A 21194-nucleotide genomic window follows, 5' to 3' on the forward strand; every position below is an offset into this window, starting at 1 on the left:
GCTTTTCAGAGAATTAAATGACTCAGAGAAGGCCAGCACCTATCACATTGCCTGGTATTCAATACACTGAATTATTATTATTATTATAATCATGTTTCTTACCTGGCCAAAATCTTCCTGAGGCTTCTACTGTCTGGTGAACAAACTCTAGATTCCTCAGATCAGTATATAAGACACAACTTACCACCAACCTATTATCCTAGACGTGCCTGTCATTCCCAGAAGCCCGATCTAACCACTGTCCCTAAACCACCTACCATTACATGTCTCAAACTCTGTGTTTAGACTAGTGTCCTATCAGAATGCACCACCTCCGATTTTTTACCTAAAAACAAAACACTATCTATTATTACTTTTTCAGGCCAGCTAAATCAATAAAATATTTTAAATTATATTTTAATTTTTCAGTAAAACAATAAAAATTTTACTTTTACTCTAAAGCTGGCTTTCTTGTCCTAGCTCCCCGAGCGATTATGGGTTATGCCGAGCAGTCAGCCCCTGGTGCACTGTGGCTTCAAGGGTAATTAATCCTGGGTGTGGGTGTCAATGTTGATTCTATAAACTACTAAGCTCCAAAAAGATAGAGGGAAACAAAAGCCTTCATGGCTCCAGAAACCCTGTGTTCTAGTTTGCCAGGCATTCGTAGCTTTAAGAACACTGATTCATTGATTTAATTTGGGAGGACTCGACTCTCTGGGTTGAAATCTTAATAATAGCAACATTGACTCTCATGGAGACAGAGACGGCCCTTGAGGTATTTCTAGGCTTGTCCACGGGAGTAACAACCGAGTCTCCCTTAGTCTCCCACATACTTCAACGTTCCCACTCCAGAGAGCGTTCATGGACAGTGAAGGAACCTTTTTCCTTCAGGACAAACAAACAAATGCTACGTGTAATAAAATATTTAACAAGAGTCGTTGATTTGCTTAGTCATCATTCATTCACTGAATAATGACTGCATTAAAAATATCTGGAAGGCTTATTAAAACACAGTTTTATATACCCGAGTCTCCTCATTTAGCTGTCTGCATTTATGTTAAGCACACTTGCTCTGGTTTAGTTCAACAAATACTGAGCAGCAGCTGTGAGCAAGGCATTGCCCTTCCATCCCAGGACAATGAGATGGTCCCTGTTCTTAAAGGAGTTCATGCTGTAATAAGAAAATACAGACATCCCAACAGAAATCGAAAGCAATGAGGCACAGGGCACAATGAGGTCAACTGAAGCCAGGCAGCTACCCTGGCTTAGGGAGGGCAGGGAAGGTTTTCTGGAGCCCTGAGAAGGTAAAAAGATTAAGTGCTAACATCCGAGAAATTGGCAGGGCTATTCAGCACTCAGAGAATGAGGTCCATGCCCAGTGACGTGCTGGGTCAGTAGAAAGAGGACCAGTAAGTGCATCGTCTCTTCCCTTCTGGGCTCTTTCATCCTCTCAGAGCTCGAGATGCTAGGACCTTGCCTGATGGGTGTATTAGACTTCCGAACTGCCTGAACAAGGCACTCCACACTGGGTGGCTTAAAACAACAAAAGTGTCCTCTCTCAGAGTTCTGGAGACCAGAAGCCAGAAATCAAGGGGATTTGCCAGCAATCTTGGGTATTCCTTGGCTTCCAGCTGCACAAATTCAATCTCAGTCTGTTTTCACATGGCATTCTCTGAGTGTCTGTGTCTTCACATGGCCGCCCTCCTACAAGGGCGCTGGTCCTATAGGACCAGGGGCCCACCCTGCTCCAGGATGACCTCATTTGGACTTAATTAGTGCCATCTTCAACAACCCTATTTCCAAATAAGGTCATGTTCTTAGGTGCCGAGGATCAAGATATCAACCTACATGTTTTGAGGGGACGCAATCAACTTGTATCAGTCGGAGCTCACACATCACCCTGGGCATAGGTTTGAAATGTTCAATCTCGCTGCAAACTTCTTCAAAGCAAAGGGTGTTCTGACCCTCACTCTCCCAGTCTCGTCCCCTGCTTGGTAAGTGCTTATGGACCAACAGACTTCATAGGAAAGAAATATAAAAACAAGTAAAGGAAATTTGTCATCTGAAAAAAAAAAAGAAAAAAAAAAGAAAGAAAGAAAGAGAAAGAAAGAAAGAAAGAAAGAAAGAAAGAAAGAAAGAAAGATGATCTAGAATAAAGAAGTCCCTGAACAGTCGATCATTTAGAGCAATAGAAAGAAATTACTTCTTGGAATTTTACACACACACACACACACACACACACACACACACACACACACACCAGATATTTTTATATATACATGTATATATATAGAACATATATTTTATACATATAAAAATTTAAAAAAATCATCACACAGTGTAAGCAATTTTACACTTGTATTTCACCTTTTCCAGTTAATATACTCCATCATTAAATGAAAATTAGGAAGCAAAATCAAGCCTAGGGAGGTCGGGATTTCCAAGTACTAGAAAAAGAGGCTTCTGGAGAATCAGAACTCAGTGCAATGGCTTCTCCCCCACTGAGGCATCCACTGAGCTCTGCGCACCTGTGTGATGACAGCCCCCCAGAATGACACAGGGTCACTCTGGGGCTGTGGAACGAGCCGACACATGGCCTGATTTCCCTCCAGGACTCACCTGGTGCCCCCCACCCACATCGCCCCTTTGTAACCGCATGCCTCTGAGAGGCCATAAGGAAGGGAATACCTCCCCAGAGTCCCCCCGCAGTGCAGCCTGCGCAGTGGGCTCCCGTGGCGTGAATGTCAGCCTCAAGAAAAAGACGCACAGGAACCGCAGCCTCTCTGGGGCTCAGGGATCTCCATGATCACGTGACTCTATTAAACTCTTTCCCCACTCAGTGCACAGCTCTTGTGTGACGTCTATGCATGCAATTATGGCCAAGTATGGCATCTAGACAGCTTTCAGAAAATGCCACCAGATGTGTCTTCAAGACACACACACACACACACACACACACACACACACACACACACACAGAGGAAAGCTTCCCTTTGTGATGAAAACACCTTATAATTCTCTATTGTTCCTTCTGTCTCTCTCCTTTTTTTCCTTTCTCTACAGATGGGCCTTTGTGTTGACTGCACACGTGCGTAACAAGTGAATTCGTGTCTGCAGGTCCAGGGATGAAGGAGCCCTTTGTCTGATCAGAAGGCTCTCAGAAGCTGCAGCTCAGGCACATGCCTGAGACTATGGTCTGTAAATCACAGAGCAGAGAAAAGGACTCGACTGACCAAACAGCAGAGTGGCCCAGGCGAAGGAACAGAGGGGAAACAGAGGTATGTGGTACAACCGCCGATGACAGAATTTGAGGGGACACTAAATAAGATCCCTGAGTCAAGTTGGCCCTTAGGGCTGAGCCACACAGACAAGAACAACAGATTTCGATCATTCCAGTCGTTTTCTGCCACGGGGGGGGGGGGCAGTCACCCCAACAGGATGACAAGCTCTTTGGAAGGCCACATCTTCTGATTTTCTCCTTTGATCCCCTTTCCAATTCTACTCTAAGCGGACACTGACGCGTTCAGACTTGGGGAACACGCTTCTAACACCCTCTCCCACTTCCTGGCTACCAGCAACACATGTGGCCCCTTCTGTAATTTAAGTCCCTGCTTATATCCAGCTGAGCACTTTGATTTAACGGGTGTGATGAGAAAGTAATGAGTCTGAAAAAAATGATAATGTGTCTGGTTTTTCTACAAAAAGGTAGCGTCTATGAGTAAACCCAAGAGTGTCAATTCATTAATTTATTATATAAATTTTAAACTACATGGTTATTTTCCACTTAACAAACATTAGCGCTGAATAAATAACAGAGAATGGGGGTATACACACACACACGCACACAAATATGATTCTTTTGCTTATAGATAGTTAGATGGATATTTTTAAAACAAATGCAGAATTTCTAAATCCAGATATTTGAATGACTGCTCTCCTCAGCCCTGCTCTGCTCCACTGGTAATGAGAAATGGGTCAGAGGGGATCGCATCTGAACCAGACAAGACTGCTGCCATTACAGCATCGTTTTTATAATCACAAGCCAACGCCAGGGAGAATCTAAACAATGTTCTACATGGCAGGCAAAGCACTAACGATCATCCACTCCTTACACATCCAACGTGCCAGACCCTGTCCACAGGTGCTCTCTCACAGAAACTCATTGGACGAGAACAGTTCTCAACATTTTATGATAGAAAACTGAGGCTCAGGTCAATGAGTAGTTTGTAAGACCAGAAAGCTAAGACCAAAAACGGTCCAAGGTGAACCCAAGGCTGAGGGGAAGCAAAGTTTCTGTCTGTTCCTGTTCTGGGCTGCTCACTGTTACCTGCATGAGCCCATTGCTCATGAGGTGAGTTGAAAATAAAATGTAAGGAGAGTCTGAAGCCAACTCCTGGGACAGCGCGAGAACTCTGACCCTGCAGCAGCAGGGGCCAGGGTGAGCTGTCTTTTTAAGAGACTTTTGAGCAGATCATAAATTGAAGAGCTGATTCTTATAAAAGTTCAAGCCTGATACTTTGGAAACTCTAATAATGATATAAGAATAATAGGAAGAATGATGATGATGATAGTGCTAGTCAGTAACCATCGGGTAGACCAATATTCCACTAGGAGTTTCCATGTATTCTATATCTTGCAAAATTCTTGCCAAGAAGGTGCTTCTATCCCCATTTCTCTGGTGTGGAAATGGTCTCAGTGATGTGACTTCTTCAGACTCCCCAAAGGGGTAAGGCCACACCTTGACCCCACTCTGGCCCAACTCCAAACCTCACGTTCTTTCCACTAGCATGTTAAAATGCTTGGTCCAGACTGCCTGGGTTCACATCCTGGTGCTGCCTCTTTATAGCTGCACGGCCAGGGCAAGCTCTTTAACTTCTCTGTGCCTCAGTTTGCCCATCTGTAAGATGAAGATAACAACAGTACCTACCTTACAGGATAATTATAAGGATGAAATGAATCAACACAGGGAAAGCACTTAAAATGCTGCTCCGCGCACTATAAGCTGTGTTAGTTAGCAATGACTAACGCTGTTACTGAGTCACATTATGCAAAAGAACACAGAATATTAGTTACAACTGCACGATTATTAACATTTCTTTGAATACAGTGTGGCAGAACTACTGTTCACATGGCTTTTGGGGTCCTGTCTGCTCACAGGGTAACGTCAGACCTAACGCAAATGATAGCAACCCGATTTCCTTAGGAGGCAAGCATGTCATTCGATCAGGCTGAGAAAAACCCCAAGATATTAATAGCCTTGTGCAAACAAAGTGTTTATTATACCTCACAACTTCTTTTCTTTTTTTCAGTGGCTTACTGTACTGCATGTGTCTCCAACGTGGTGCCGGGGTTCGGATTGGCACTAAGGAGACTGTATGCTGTAAAATTCTGTGCAAAAGCACACTCTCACTTTTTTTTTCCAGTAGCACTTCTTGCAAAGTATAATTGAACAGACAGTCAGTTTTTTTGGCTGACCTCTTTTCATTTTATGTGCCCTTGGGCAATATGAGAAATGAAAGCTGAATTGTGTGTGTGTGCATGTGTGTGAGACATGGACACTCATGTGTTTGGGGTTTGGAAAAGGGGGCTACTTTCATTAACCCCATTAGTGCCATACTCCCCAAAATGTTAGTATCCCCAACCCTCCTTTGCAGCAACAGGATCCCTTAAAAAGCAGGCCCACACCGCCAACCTTGAATATTCACTCTAACGCCTTAGGGGCATGTGTAATTTAAAATCTTCGCAGATATTTTATCTATATATGTAAAGTATTCATTAAAGTGGCTGGTGATTCACTTCTCCCACTAAAATCTCTGTAACTTCTTTTCCTTCATAATTACCAGATCACCTTTTCATCCTCACATCTTAGACATCACTGAACATTTACGATACCACCTGAAGCCAAAAGTAAACAGGCTTAGGATCTGGCCACTGCTTTGGAGATCTTGGCAACTGGTCTCTGGAAATGAGACTTCATCCCAGTTGACAAGCTGGTGACTGACTAAATGCTAACTGGAACAGGCCTTGAAATCAAAGTAGGAAAGAAAGAGATCAGAGGAAGCAGGGGAACAGATTTTATTTTACTCTGCATCATCTCAGTTCTGTGTAGGGCAGTGTTTCCCAACGTGGGGCCTACGCCCCACATGGGGGCAATTCGATAGTTAAGGGGGGCAATTTGAAAATGGACTCGACACGACTTTAACTCTTTCGCCCCGGGCCATTTAAATGCAATGCTAGATATTGGTGCCAAATTTAACAAAAAATGCAATTCTTAAATAATTGCGGTAAATAATTATTAAGTATAATTTCGTTTGATGAGACCAAAATATCAACTGGGTGATTGGTGTCGTCAAGTAAACTTCGTCCTGGGTTCACCGCGGAGTGTGCCGTCTGCCGCGGGGAACCCCGAACATTTTAAAAACTCGCTAAACAACGCAGTTATTCTCACCTAATTGGCCCATCGCAACTTCTGTAGTGTTTCACATCATTCAGTTGGTGTTAATTTGAAATAAGTGTCAGTCAAAACTGTTGTAAAAGCTCGTTGATTTAATAAATACACATATATATATTGTATAGATATAATTGGTAAGTATTTGATTTTATTTTTATCAATAGTAAACTCTTTATTAAGTACTTCTTGCATCGGGGCTAGAAAGCACTAATATTTTATAAATATTATTGGGGCTATAATAGTGCATGCATGACAATTTTAATTTTAGAAGCATAACTTTCCAGAAAATTTTGTCAAGTGGAAAAAATATAGATACCTTTTGATTTGCGGTGGTAGTGTAGTAAATGTGTTATATACATTTAAATAAATATGAATTTTTAGTATACGTTTACTCTATGTCACATTGAATATATTTTAACACATATTTTAATATTAGTTTTTAATTGATATTATTTTTATTTCTTATAGCCCATACTAAAATGAGTGGTGCAAGCAAGAAAAAAACTCATCAATATTCGGAGGAATATTTAAAATTTGGGTTCATACCCGCTGTTCACGATGAGCGGATTCCTTTTTGTCTTTTATGCCAGCAATGCTTGACCAACGAATCAATGAAACGAGGTCGTCTTGAGGTACATTTGAAGGCGAAACATAGTGCTCATATTAATTCAGATTTGAGTTACTTTAAAACTTTAAAGAAAAATTTTGAAAAAAGAACAACATTAAAGTCTCTATTTACTGCTCATACTTCAACTAATAATCGTGTTCTTGAGGCTAGTTATCAAATTTCTTTATTCATCGCTAAAACTGGAGAAAATCACACTATAGGAGAGAATTTAATAAAACCGTCAATATCAGCATTTCTTAAAATGGTTCTTGAAAAAGATGACAAAGATGTAAAAGCTATGCCACTCAGTGACAATACTGTTAGCAGAAGAATAGATGAAATGAGTGAGGATATTGAAAAACAACTTATTGAAAAACTGAAAACAAGAAAATTCTCCTTGCAAATGGATGAATCAACTTTGAGAGACAGTGAGGCAGTATTGATAATTTACGTAAGATATATTGATAAAGGACATTTTGCTGAAGAAATGTTGTTCTGTAAAAGATTAGAAAGCACCACTACCTCCAAAGATATATATAATAAGCTAAAAAACTACTTAGATGTCAATGATGTACCAATGAAAAATATAACATCTTGTGCTGCAGATGGTGCTCCCAATATGACGGGCAAGAAAAATGGCTGCTTAAAATTGATGAAAGATGCGAATTCAGAAATGATTCTTGTGCATTGTGTTATTCATAGGGAAAACTTGGTAGCTAAAAACATCTCGCCTGTTCTGAATGAAGTATTACATACAGTAATAAAGTGTGTTAATGCTATTAAAGCTAGTGCCAAATGTGAGCGTCTTTTCAAGCTATTTTGTGAAGAACAAAATGAAGACCATGTGAGACTTTTACTTCATACTGAAGTAAGATGGCTATCTAAAGAAAACTGTTTGAAAAGATTTATGGAACTGTTTGATACTCTTAGTGATTTTTTAAGCGACAAACCTGAAATGAAGTATCTGTTAACAATAGATGGTAAAGCATTTGTAAGTTATTTAGCCGATATCTTTGAAAAACTAAATATATTAAATAAGCAACTTCAAGGAACAAATAAAACTCCTGTCGATGCAAAAGCAAAGATATTTGGTTTCATTACCAATATTGAGTTATGTCAGAAACATATTAACAACAAAAACTTTAAACAGTTTCATTGGCTCCAAAAATGTGAAGTAACTGATACCGCTTTACTTGTTATTGTCAATCATTTGAATATTCTATCGGCTGATTTAAAACAAATTGATTCCCCAACATAGATGATGCAGCCAATGTTAGTGGATTTGTCTGATATATCAAATATGCAGTATCAAGAAGAACTCGCAGAATTGCAAAATGATGAGTCAGTTAAAGCTTTATTTAATATCAAAGGAGCGATGGCATGGCTTTGTGAGGAAACAGAAATCAAATACCCAAATTCAACCAAATGTGCAAGAAAACTATTGCTACCGTTTCCATCTTCATTTTTAGCTGAATGTGGATTTAGTGCTGTAAATTATTTACTGGTAAAAAAAAGAAATCGGCTGGATATAACACAACGTGGAGACTTGAGACTAAAGCTAACCAAATTGGAACCTAATATAAAATCTCTGTGCAGCAAGCATCAAGCGCAAGGATCACACTAAATTAAAATAATAAATTAATATAGAAAAATCTATATTAAAATTATTTGGAATTTAAATTTCTGTTTTTCATTATATGTTTTGAAATTTTACTTACTGTGTTTTGTTAACAATTTCATAGTGATTTCTTCCTAGAACCTATCATTTATGTTTATTAAGTGAACAAATCAATTTTTTAATGTTAAAAATTATGTATGTTACATGGGGGGGCATAAAAATTTTAGAAAGGTTAAGGTGGAGCATGGCACAAAAAAGGTTGGGAAACACTGGTGTAGAGTATTTTAGTAGAGAGAGGATCCCCTTGTCAAAGCAAAGGTGACTTTGACAGAAGCTGGCTCTTTGTGTCTCTATAAAAATGAACAGGGCATGTCTCCTAAGGCCACAGTCAAGAAATCAAAGGTACCTTTGAAATCAGCTGGATTTATTGAATCTCAGGACATCCACATACTGATTAACAGAGACCCATCCATAGACTGCATTCTGCCAACCTCCGTGGCCCCAGCACATGTGGCCTCACATCAGCCCCATACCAGAAATGACATGCTTCTCCTGCTGCTTTATGATGTATGAACTCAGGGCACCCCCTGGCCTCCTGGTGAGTTATTTTTGCATGACTATTTTAGTGATCTGAAGCAAATAAGTTCCTCTTAAAAATAACCTGGCAACTGTCTTTGGCAGGGAATTCCATCGAGGGCTCTTTATCTTGGAGTAAAATGCTTAGAAGTCAACATCCAAGGAAGGGAATTCATGTATGTTGAGTGTCCACTCTCCATCTGGCAGTGACATATTGCTTCATTTTACCCTCATGATAAATACCAAGTGAATCAGGAATTAGTAAGAAAATGTAGGTTACAATGTCCGTGCCATTGAACATGACACCACGCTTCCTTACAAAGGGTGACCAGATGATGGAGTCACCAAACCCCAGGATGGGAGCTCCCACACTGAAACACAATGAAGGTGATCCTAACAAAAGTAGAAGAAAATACTGTGCCTATTAGTTGGCTAAACCCGTTCCTATCTCAATCTGATTTATGCAGATAACCCTCCCATAAATACTGTTGGGCTCAGAGGACTCTCCTAACTCAGGCAGATAGCTTAGCCCCTTGGAGTTAGGTGCCAGCCCACCCAAGGAGCTCAACCAAGATGGCAGGTTGCTCCCAAATTCTCAGAACTTCTTTCTGGCAGGAATGAATTCTGAGGTATTCCTCTGGACTGTCCAGATTTTGCTCTCAGAGTACCCTGGCTATATCTTGATTCCTGAAAAGACCACACTGTTGAGACGCTATCTGAGAGGTGGAGTCTATTTCCTTTCCCACTGAACCTGTACCACTCTAGAGCTCATTAAAATAAGGTGAAAGGAATGCGCTACTAGTTACGGACCTCGTTTGTAAGAGGAAGTGTAGCTTCTTCCTTGGACACTGGCCCCCTGAGCCTGACTATTCTGGGAAGACCCAGGGGAGACACCCTGTAGAGGAGGAGGAGCTAAGTTGAGCCCCGCCTTTCAGTCATCCCATTCAACCTCCAACCACACGAGCAAAATCATCATGGAGCCTCCAGACCTGCCCAACTGCCACCTGAACAGCACTAAGTGACCACAGTCAAAGCCGCATGAAGCAGAACAGTGTAGCCAAGCCCTTCCCAAGTTTATGAGATAGGACATTATGAGAGGTAATAAACCATGGAAGTAATAAAATGGTTGTTATTTGAGGCCACAAAACTTGTGGGTAGTTTGTTTTTCAGTGAACAGATCATTAAAAGTGACAAAGACTCATATCTTATTATTCTAAAGTTAGTAAAGTTTGAAATGAGCTGTAAGTGTGAAAAGGGCATGAGTTGGTAACAGGAAGCTAGAAATATCTGTGAGCTCCAGGGTCCTCTGAGGTCAGCACATCTAAACAGCGTATCTTTGGTGGTCCCATAGGACAACGAGGTCACGGGGGCCCTATTTGACTTATTAATTTCCTGGGGCCTCATTTCTTCACTTGTACAATTGTGAGCTTCCCACACAACAAGATGGCAGGTGCCCTTGCTCGTGTTGGTGATAATCAATTCTCTATTTTTTCCTTCTCATAACTCATGATTTCAAATATAAATATAAGAATAACTTCATCAAAGAGAGATGTATTCAAATTCCCAATTGGGCTGAGAGCTATACTGAATATTACAAGTCCAAAGGTATTCCCAGAGCACTGAAGCTTTATCTGAGCATATTCCAATAAAGGCTGCCTTTGGCATAAATCTATAAAAACATAAGGACCACTCCTATATGCAAACAGTTCCGCTGTCATCTTTGTTTTTCTCTCCTCTTTTCCTTCATCTGTCAGAGGGCTTTATCCCTCTCACATTACCTCCAATATTGGTATATATTTGAAGCCACGCCATGGTCACACATGAGAATAGTATTTAGAATCTGTTACCATAATACAAATCCGAGATAGCCAGAGGACAGTAAGCTTTGATTTTACTAACCTTCTTCAAAGTTCTGACCAGCCAGTCCATAGAGAGGGAAGAGAAGTGAGAACCTCAAGTACCTCGTCAGATAAATGTGACTCGCATAGGGGTTCAGGTGTCCTAATTCTCCCAGGCGGGCAGGATCCAACAGGCACAGGCCTGGACAAGATAGACTCTGAGCGCGCTCACAGAAATGCTATCATGGGTCTTTCCAGCCTGGTACTCGAACTCTAGAAAGAGTACCTGTCTATTTTATGGGACAAAATGACCCAGAAGACTTTGGATATGCCTTAAATCTGCAATTCCAATTGACAAATGGAGAATGATTACATTTGAATCATGTGGAAAACTTTTTCAGATCCTACAACTGTCCATAAGCAAGTCTTTTCCTCGTCAGGCAGAGTCAAAATCTTCAGGAAAGGGATATGGACAGTCATTGTAAATGCTCTCCCAGAGCTCTTGTGCTCAGGGGAGTGCCTGCACCCACATGAGCTTACACACACACACACACACACACACACACACACACACACACTCCCCTTGCTTAGATTCCATTTCCTGAGGCATCCTAACAAACCATCCATCTAACCACCCCACTTGGGGCTTCCAGAACAGTGCTTTCATGGGCATATGAGTCACCTGGAGGTCTTGTTAAACATGTAGGTTCTGATTCAGTGAGCCTGGGGTGGTGGCCTGAGAATCTGTATTTTTCACGGCTCCTAAATGACACTGCAGAATCCACTTCGGTCATAAGCTTTTAAGAACATCTCCGAAATCTGGGTCACATGGCCCTTCATCATCATCATCATCATCATTACCATCATCATCATCTTTGGACCCAACTACCCAGTGACTGCACTTAAACAGGTGAGAGAGGTGGCAGGGATGGCTGAAATAGTACAAGACAGGTGTGGGCAGAGGTTGTGTGCGCATGTGCACGGTGAGCAGGAGTGGGTGGGAGAGAACAGCCAGAATCAGCCAGGATGAGGTCAACGAAAAGAGAGGAAGAAGAAAGGATGAAGAAGAGGGAGAGAGGAGACCCTAGAAAAGAAGATAAAAGAAGGGGAGAGAGGGACTCGGGCCATAGGCTAAGATGAGAATGGCCAGCCGACTTCTCTTCTTAGGGTGGGAATAGGCCTCCATTATCTGTCTTTCCAGATTACAGGGTGGACTCCTGGACTCAGGCCCTCCCATGGCGGGGTGCTCCAGCCATTCCTGCTACTGCAGAGTGTGCACTGCGCCTTGCTGCTGCATTCTAAGAGTTCTTCTCTCCTGAGTGCTCGAGGAACAACAATGAGGGCCGGTCTCACCATTGTGAAAGTATATAGGCTGTGGCTTACATCAGCTGAGAATGTCAAAGAGCATAAAAAGATGGTGACCCCAAGACTTCAAGCTGATTGTCCATTCAGACCTCCCAAACTAAGGTTACCTGATATAGTTCGATCCGTTGTTCGGGAACCCTGGCTTTGGGGTTCTGTAAACGGAAGACCCTAAACTCCGCCTTCACCAGATTGGAAGCATTCTTCTCCATCGCTGAGACATCAAATCGGACAATTCTGAAGTAGGGTCTGTAGTAAGTGGCCGGGATAGCATCTGTAAAGAGTTAGGGCAATGATTGAAATTGATAAAAATCCATTGTTCTCTCTCAACACACACACACACACACACACACACACACACACACACACACGGCATGAGATGGTCTTGAGAAACCATAAGGAAAATATCTACAGAACAATTGCATTTTCAATGGCCAATTTCATACCATTAACAATTTAATCAGAAAAAAATAAAATAAAATAAACATGTGCATCTAGTTACAGGAGCAGCAGATTAAGTGAAAAGTAAAAAGCCACTTCCAACTCCATTTGTGGGCATGCACTTAACCCTCTCTTTTGAAAGCTGACATCCGTGGAAAATGCCGGATGACCATGGGGTGGAGTGCGCATGACAGCTGAGGCCACAGAAAGCTGTCATCAGGCTTGCATGTGCTTTAATTATGCGTGCCAAGAAAATAGCTCCTAATGGCATGCACTTTGCCCATGTCTTTTTTTTTTTTCCTTGAAATTTTGGCACCTGAATGTTCTACTCACTCCAGGTTCACATATTACATCTTTTTTGGCTTTGATAGTTTGGTTTTTCACACACATGCAACCAAATACACCCTCTAGTTAAGTTAGGATGAGAAAATTTGAATTAAAAAAAAAATGATACCCTATGTCCAGTCTTAAAATTCTTTATTCAGGATAGTGTCTGTTGGTGGGAGCGAAACTTGGCTAATGAGTAAGAGAAAGAATCAGCCCAAATTCCTTCCTTGTTCTGAGTTATATAAAATGCAGACGTAGACAGCACACAACAGTTTTAAGTTCATGGGTGGCTAGAGTTTTGTGGTTATTTTGTAGTCATCTGCCGGCGCTCTGAAGATGCGATTGAGGATGTACAAAGAAGCAAAGCATCTTATACAATACCTGTTTACTGAGCATCTACCCTAGGCAGGCCATGTGGTACAGATGTTTCTACCATCCTCTTCCAAAACTTCCTGCAAACTCTCTTTCATTATTCTGGAATACTCTAATTCAGTGGTCCCCAACCCCCGGGCCGCGGATCGGTACCGGTCTGGGGGCCATTTGGTACTGGTTTGCAGAGAAAGAATAAATAACTTACATTACTTCCGTTTTATTTATATGTAAGTCTGTATGATGTTTTATTTTTAAAAAATGACCAGATTCCCTCTGTTACATCCGTCTAAGACTCACTCTTGACGCTTGTCTCGGTCACGTGATACATTTATCTGTCCCACCCTAAAGGCCAGTCCGTGAAAATATTTTCTGACATTAAACCAGTCCGTGGCCCAAAAAAGGTTGGGGACCACTGCCCTAACCAACTCTGGCGGCTATACTACCCTCTCCGTCCCTCTCCTGAATGACAACAGAATTGTTCACGGCTGTTGATGGCTCTTGACAAACATTTTTATTACTTCTGCATTATTTATTTTGTTGTCCCCCTCCCCATGCAATTTTAAGACTCTGACAGCAGAGATAGCATTTGTCGCATCTTATTTCTTCTCCATGTACCTAGGACAGGGCTCCATGCCAACAGCCACTGCTGGCATAGTTGGTCATCAGTGGGAGCCCTGAACCACTCCCGACATCTGGTTGTTGGCCACCTACGTTTTTACTCAATAAATGAGCCATCTTGCCGATCCTAAAATAAAAATGAATACCTTTCGTGATTTCTTGAGAAGCCCGTGCCCTGACGATTACTACACTGAGAAAACTGCTGGGAGCACACCAAGATTTCCTCATCTGAAGAGCAATGTATTTCTTCAGCCTCAAAGCCAGACAGCCTGGTCCTTTCCCTTCCCTGGGGTCCTGGATTCTCAGGATGCAGCCCGGGGTGGGGGAGGGGTGACGTCCACGCCACACTCCGCTTGATGACTGCTTTGGAAAATGCTGTGTGCGTTGAGCCTGCAGAGCTTGTGAGCCCGAAGTCTCAGAAACAAACAAACAAAATCCCCAAAGCGTCCAGGTTTTGGAGAAGAGAAAGTATTGTTGCCGACACAGTGATGGTCCAATAACCAGCAGACAGCTTGCAGGCGGGCAAACATTCATAGGAGCAGGGACATTCTTGGAGCCTCCAGCATTGTGATTTGAAAAGGGAGCTAGCTGCTAAGAAGAAATTGATCTCTATTCTCTGACCACACCCACTCCAGGAGATTGGAGAGGTTGGCACCAGCCTGATCAGCTGGGATGAAAACAGTATGGATGCCAAAAAGCCTGGGCAAGGCTGGGGCCATGCACTCTGGCTTTGCACTCTGTCTAGTGTGGCCAGACCCTTCCAGGGGCCTGCTGGTGGCACTCATCATCCCAAGACCTCTCCGTTAGACAGCAGAAGATGCAAACACGCTCTGAAAGAGCATCCTGGAAGAGCCAAGCTCATGCAGTGAGCTTCTGGGCATTAGAAAGCGTAAACATCGGGTTCATTTTCTCCTTGTCTTTGGACGCAACCCTCGCAGGCCTGGTCCATGAACACCCCTCTTTCACACCCGCCCGCCCCATCTCATCCTCCCATCAAGTGTGTAAATAAGTGCTCTTGAGATTTATTTTTATTCTCTTTTGTGTTTATTAAACTTTGAGCCATTTTCCCCCTCTTCCTGCTCTTCAGCCCAATACACATGCTTTCTTTTTATGGCTGCTGCGGACCAACGAGGTCAATTTTGTTTCTCCTTCATCTAAGCACATGGTCCAAGGATCCCAGTCTGGTCTTCCGAGCTCTGAAAGGGCGTTTGCAAATATTTACAGGAGTAGCTTGACAGTGAAGTGTGGCTGTTCGGTTCTGCTCACCCTTCCCTGGCCAGCAGCCCTCCTCCCCTCGGGCTATGAGAGCCATTTCAGCTGCTCCTGTCTCAACTGCCCAATAACACAGAACCCGTGGCTTTGGATCTTGTTCTATAAGTAAAAGCAGTTAATGTGTGAGGCGAGAAGACGGCTGGGCAGCCTCCACCAGTGACTCTGCTTCAGTCTCGTAACCACCGGGAAGCAACCAGGCCAGGAGGAAACAGCAGCCTTCCTCCATCCTCCACACACACCCCTGCTCCAGCTGACCCAAGAACCGATGACCAGTTCCAAGGGCTGGTCCCAGTTGTCCCCTGCTGTCATCTGCTATGGGGTCACCAGCCACCTGCCTGGCTGAGGAACTTGAGTGTTTGTCAAATGTTTCTGGATTTGGGGGGAAAAAAGAATCACAGCACATTGCTCTGGTCTCGTCTGGGACCCTGACCTTAGCTCATAAAAGCCTTTGGGTGCGTGGTGTGGGGAGAACAGAAAATGGCGCCTCTGCACCCAGCCAGGCGGCAGCAGGCTCGTTTCCGGGCACAGGGGCAGCAGAGTGGCAAGGTGGGTATTTAAAGGCGTACGCAGCCCTGATCCACCCAGGCCACCTCAAAGGAGGGGAGCTTCTCATTCGCCTTCTCCAGGAACTCACTGAGAGAGGATGGGAGGTAGAGAGTCCTCTGTCATTCCCACCCACCCCGGTTTCTGGACCACTGCTGGGTGGCCAGGTACTTGTGCTCGGCCTTGGCCAACTTGCCTACACTCATATCCTTGCTGGTCCCCTCCTCTCAATTTCTGACCTACTTTTTGGGAAGTTCAGCCAAATCGATTTGGCTGATTCTGAATTAACTCAGGCCACCAGGCTGATGCTCCTCTCTGCTCTCCCTTCTTGGGAAAAGGCTTGCACATAAAAGATTCTGGAATGTCACCAATGAGAACCACTGAAACAAGGGACAGAAGAAAAGAAATGCACAAAGAAAGAAAGATAGAGAGGCATCTATGATACACTTCTTTATTTTTGAAAGCACTGATCATCTAACAGCCTATATTCGGCTTAATTTGTCTGTTCTGTGTTAGCATCTGTGTCCTGCTGCTAGAATCTAAACTCTACAGAGGGATCTTGTCTGTGATGGTGAATGGAGTAGCTAGAGCTTCTAGGACAGTATGTAGAACATAGTAGTAAATCAATACATATTTTTGGATGATTAAATTAAAAAAGAAAAAAGACAAAGGAGCGTCCAAACACTTCACCAGGTATTCCAAATAGGGAAAAAAAACAGATGGAGAGAAGAAATTACAGCAACACAAGAACTTTGAGACTCTTATAAAGTACAATAAAAGTCCTCCATGATGTACACTAATTGTCTAGCTCAGTGATAGTCAACTTGGTCCCTACCGCCCACTAGTGGGCGTTCCAGCTTTCATGGTGGGCGGTAGCAGAGCAGCCAAAGTATAAATAAAAAGATAGATTTAACTATAGTATGTTGTTTTATAAAGATTTATTCTGCCAAACTTAGCGAAAATCCAACATAAAGTACTTGATAAGTAATTATTATTATATGCTTTAACTTGCTGTAACTGTGCTTTATAAATTTTATAAAGTAAAGTTACTTCCCTACTTTATAAATTACCAACACTGTGGAACCAGTGGTCAGTTAGAAAATATTACTACTAACAGAGATACAAAAGTGGGCAGTAGGTATAAAAAGGTTGACTACTCTTGGTCTAGCTTGACTGCACATTTCAAACTGAAGAATTTTTTATTTGTAAAACATATATATACACGGTTCACATATAAATATATGTATTTTTAAATTTACTTTTCAATTAAAGTTGATATTCAGTATTATATTATCAGGTGCACAGCGTGGTGATTAGACATTTACACCCCTTACTAAATGATCGCCTAATAAGGCTAGTACCCACCTGACGCCAAACATAGATAGTACAATATCACTGACTGTATTCCCTATGCTGTACTTTACATCCCTGTGACTGTTTTTACGGCTGATAATTTGTACGTCTGACCAAACTGAAGGACTTTTAAGATTCCCGTGCCTGGGACTCAGCCTCTGCCAGTTTGTTTCATTGAACTAGCTTTTCTAAGCTCCTCAGGTGACTGCCATGCCGAGCTGAATGGGGGATCCCTCAGAGAAAGGAACTGGTAACAGCCAGCTGGAAGAAGTGGAGACACAGTGATAGGAAATCCTTTCGGAGACTCCTGTTACTTCCCATGTAAAGTTCTGACTTTCTGTAGAGCCAGGGAGTCACATTTCAGCTTAACATGTAAAGAATTTTTCTAATAATTTAGAAAAGTTAAAAAGAAAAAAAAAGGAAAACACTGAACACTGGCTGGTTGGCTTATTGGTAGAGCATCGGCCTTGTGTATGGACATCCGGGTTCAATTCCCAGTCAGGGCACATGGGAGGAGCAACCATATGATTCTCCACCCCTATCCCTCTCCTTTCTCTCTCTCTCTCTCTCTCTCTCTCTCTCTCTCTCTCTCTCTCTCTTCTCCTCCCATAGCATGGCTTGGTTGGAGTAAGTTGGCCCCGGGCACTGAGGATGGCTCCATGGCCTCACCTCAGGTGCTAAAATAGCTTGGTTGCCAAGTAACCAAGCAACAGCCTCAGATGGGCAGAGCATCGCCCCATAGGGGGCTTGTCAGGTGGATCCCGGTTGGGGTGTATGCGGTAGTCTGTCACTCTGCCTCCTTCCTTCTCACTTAAGAAAAAAAAATGCATTGCCCATCAATCAATGTTGGGAGCACTCACGTCCTTCAAGGACAAGAGTTCATATCCTTGTGAGATGTGCCCTGTCCCCAGACACAGTGGGGTGTATTGACTCTGGGGGTGGGTAGAACTATATGGCCACCCTGCTCATTCACAGCTCTGTGATCACATTGTTCTCCTGCTGATGCTCTCCACGGATGAGCCTCCAAAAAACGGTTTTTCTCCCCTAAATTGTACATCAGATGACTATCCCTCACTGCATACATGGGACTCATCTGGGGAGCTTACTGATATGGATACGTACAACACCTGGCTCTGTCCCAGACCTTCAGGGTGAGTGGCGTGGGGCTCTGTTTTGCACTTTGGTTTGATAATGGCTGCCCGAGACTGTGGTCTAACCACAGTGAACTTGGCCAGGCTTCCCTTCCCGTTGATAATCAGTGTCATGCACTAGTAAGGGGTGAATGACATATCTCCATCTCCCGTCCACACACTAAACTGAACGGCCTGGTCTCACTGCTGCCTCGGAAGTCTACCCACATTCTAATAGCCTTACACGCTGCTAAGAAAGAGTTCTTATCCTCCTTTCACAGGTAAAGAAATTAAGAGCAAGGAGAACAAAATAACTTTTGGCTATGGTCAAGGGGAGACTGGCCTTTCAATCAAAATTGCATCTTTTCACTACAATGTCCTACTTTCTGCATAGAGGAGACCCTCCCCACCATCGAAGGCATGATTACCACCTCAGGTAGAAATACCAACCCTGCACTGGAGCAAGGTCACAAAAAAAAAAAAAAAAGGGCACAAAAACGTGGCTCCTTCTCAACTAGAGATCAGCTTGACCTCCCAAGAAAGCTCAAGAAACTTGAATGTAAGGCTCCGTATTTTCTTTATTATATTTTTTAAAAGTTAGTCATGCATTTTATTTTTTTTATTTTATGTATTTTTAATTGGATTCATTGGGGATGACACTGGTTAATAAAATTGTATAGGTTCCAGGTGTACCATTCTCTAAGACATCATCTCTACACTGTACTATGTGGTCCCCACTCCGAGTCAAGTCTCCCTCCATCACCATTTATACCCGATGCTCCTAAAAAGAGTGGTCCTGGTTAAGAGCTCTGGGGGGCTCGGTTGGTTCAGAAGTTCCCCCATCGGAGGCTCTTTGCTGAAACCAGTATTTCCCAGGGTCCTTTGACAGCCCCTCTACCCAGCATACACTGGCTCTCATCTCTGAGTCCCTCCAGCAAACAGAGCCAACGCCTCCCTTTCCTGTCCAGAAATGGTCACACTTTCCCTGTAGCTCGACCGTAATTGACATGGACTTCTGACATGCTTAATGAGGGCAGTGGCCCCTCGCTCCTGACATCCCCAGCTTTGAGGGAAGCCGTTTGGGGTTCACTAGATGTCCCCCAGAGGGGTGGCAAGGCAAGTGACCCACCAAACAGTGGGAGGGCAATGAACCGGCCTCCGCTTGCGTGCAGGCACAGCCAGCGAGAAAACAAGACAATTGTGCTTTGGGGTTTCCTGAAATTTGTCTTGGCATACCCGAGATGGATTTTATTTCCCTACCACATCCCAAGCACGGCTGACATTCGAGTCACAGCAATTTCACACAAAACAACCGAGAAATAAACAGCGCATCCATGGTGGTTTCCGACGTTCCGTGCGGCATCCCTCCTATTAAATGTAACCCGGCCCTAAAGCATCTGTGTTTGAAAGGGGGAGTCTCGCGTGGGGGCTGGTGTCAGACTTGATGGGCCCTTGGCAACTGGGAGTATCACTGTGTCAGCATCAGCTTGTGGGACTTGGGCCTGCCTCTCACTGCTAGTTGAGACTCTAGGGACTGTCAGCAGGAGCGTGTGGGCCCCCTTCTGACACAGGGCAAACGAAATAAAATAGTAGCGGAGGTGATGGGGGGGGGGTTCTGGAGCGGTGACGGACTTGGGATGTCTACTTTCTGCTGCAAAGTTTCCAGGGCCCTCGTAACCCCACCCCCCATAGGGAGACATCTATTTTCTTTCAAGACCTTTATGTTTCTCATTATGCTCAGGATGTTGTAGGCGATTGGGTTTTAGCAGTAAAATCCTGGGTTGCGGAAAGGGCGGGCCCACTGTGGCTGCTGGGAGACAGAACAGGGCTCATGTAGGTGAGTGTCAGGGACAAGGAGCAGGTGCACCCGAAAGGGACAGATCCCCTTTGAACGGACCACAGTGGCAGGCTATCCTGATGGTTGGAACAGGCAGCTGAGGCCACTCTGTCCCACCACTGTCTCTTCTGTTAAAGCACATAAAGCCCTCTTGGTTTGGGGTCTTTTCTTTTTTTTCCCCACTCCCTTCTTCTTCTCTATTTCCTTTACTCCACTTTCTTTTTAGCCTTTTTTTTTTTTTTTTTACTTCTCTTCAGTCTGTGGGTTTTTTTATTCTTTTCTCTACCATCTCCAGAGGGCAGAACAGTCATGCTTTTGGCCCACTAGTGGCATTTAAAGAGGCCAATGACCCCACGACATCGGTATCCATACAACTATTCCAGAACTCAGCAATGGATCCCTGCAAGGTCCATGGTAGGAAGGCCATATGTGTCGATTCCACTAACAGATTAAAGTTGGAAATTCAGAACAGTATCTGTAATTGCTTAATGCAGCGAGTTTCAAATAATGTGCCACAAGAATTTTTAAAATATGCAATATCTGAGCATGTCGTCAGGAGAAGTGACCTCTTTCTTCTTAGATTGTGAAATAAAAAAAAATGATAACAACCAACACAATCACAGCCCCCCTGTGTGGATGAATCAAGATTATACCTTTTTTTGTCAAGTTGGCAAAAAAAATTTTTTTTTTGGTGTGCCATGGAATCTTAATAACTAGTTTATGTGTGCCATGAGGTGAAAAAGGCTGGCAGCCACTGTCCTAATGGATGAGAAGCACTTTTTACTTTTAATCTCTTTCTACAGATTGAAAAACTGAGGAGAAAAAAAAAATCTTTCTAGGATGATGCAAAACACTAGCAACATGAGAACT

The 21194-nt window shown here is 43.2% G+C and overlaps 1 protein-coding gene across 2 annotated transcripts in view; it reads right to left on the reverse strand.

The window, feature by feature from the left end:
* Nucleotides 1-21194, reverse strand: part of TGFB2 (transforming growth factor beta 2) — a 72415-nt gene that overhangs the window by 16438 nt on the left and 34783 nt on the right. For both annotated transcript variants that reach the window (XM_066238110.1, XM_066238109.1), the window contains one exon: nt 12542-12705. In XM_066238110.1, coding sequence (XP_066094207.1) covers nt 12542-12705 — 164 coding nt within the window. The remainder of the gene's footprint in view (nt 1-12541; nt 12706-21194) is intronic.

The sequence above is a fragment of the Saccopteryx bilineata genome, chromosome 1 (assembly GCF_036850765.1).
Source record: "Saccopteryx bilineata isolate mSacBil1 chromosome 1, mSacBil1_pri_phased_curated, whole genome shotgun sequence".
Classification (NCBI taxonomy): domain Eukaryota; kingdom Metazoa; phylum Chordata; class Mammalia; order Chiroptera; family Emballonuridae; genus Saccopteryx; species Saccopteryx bilineata.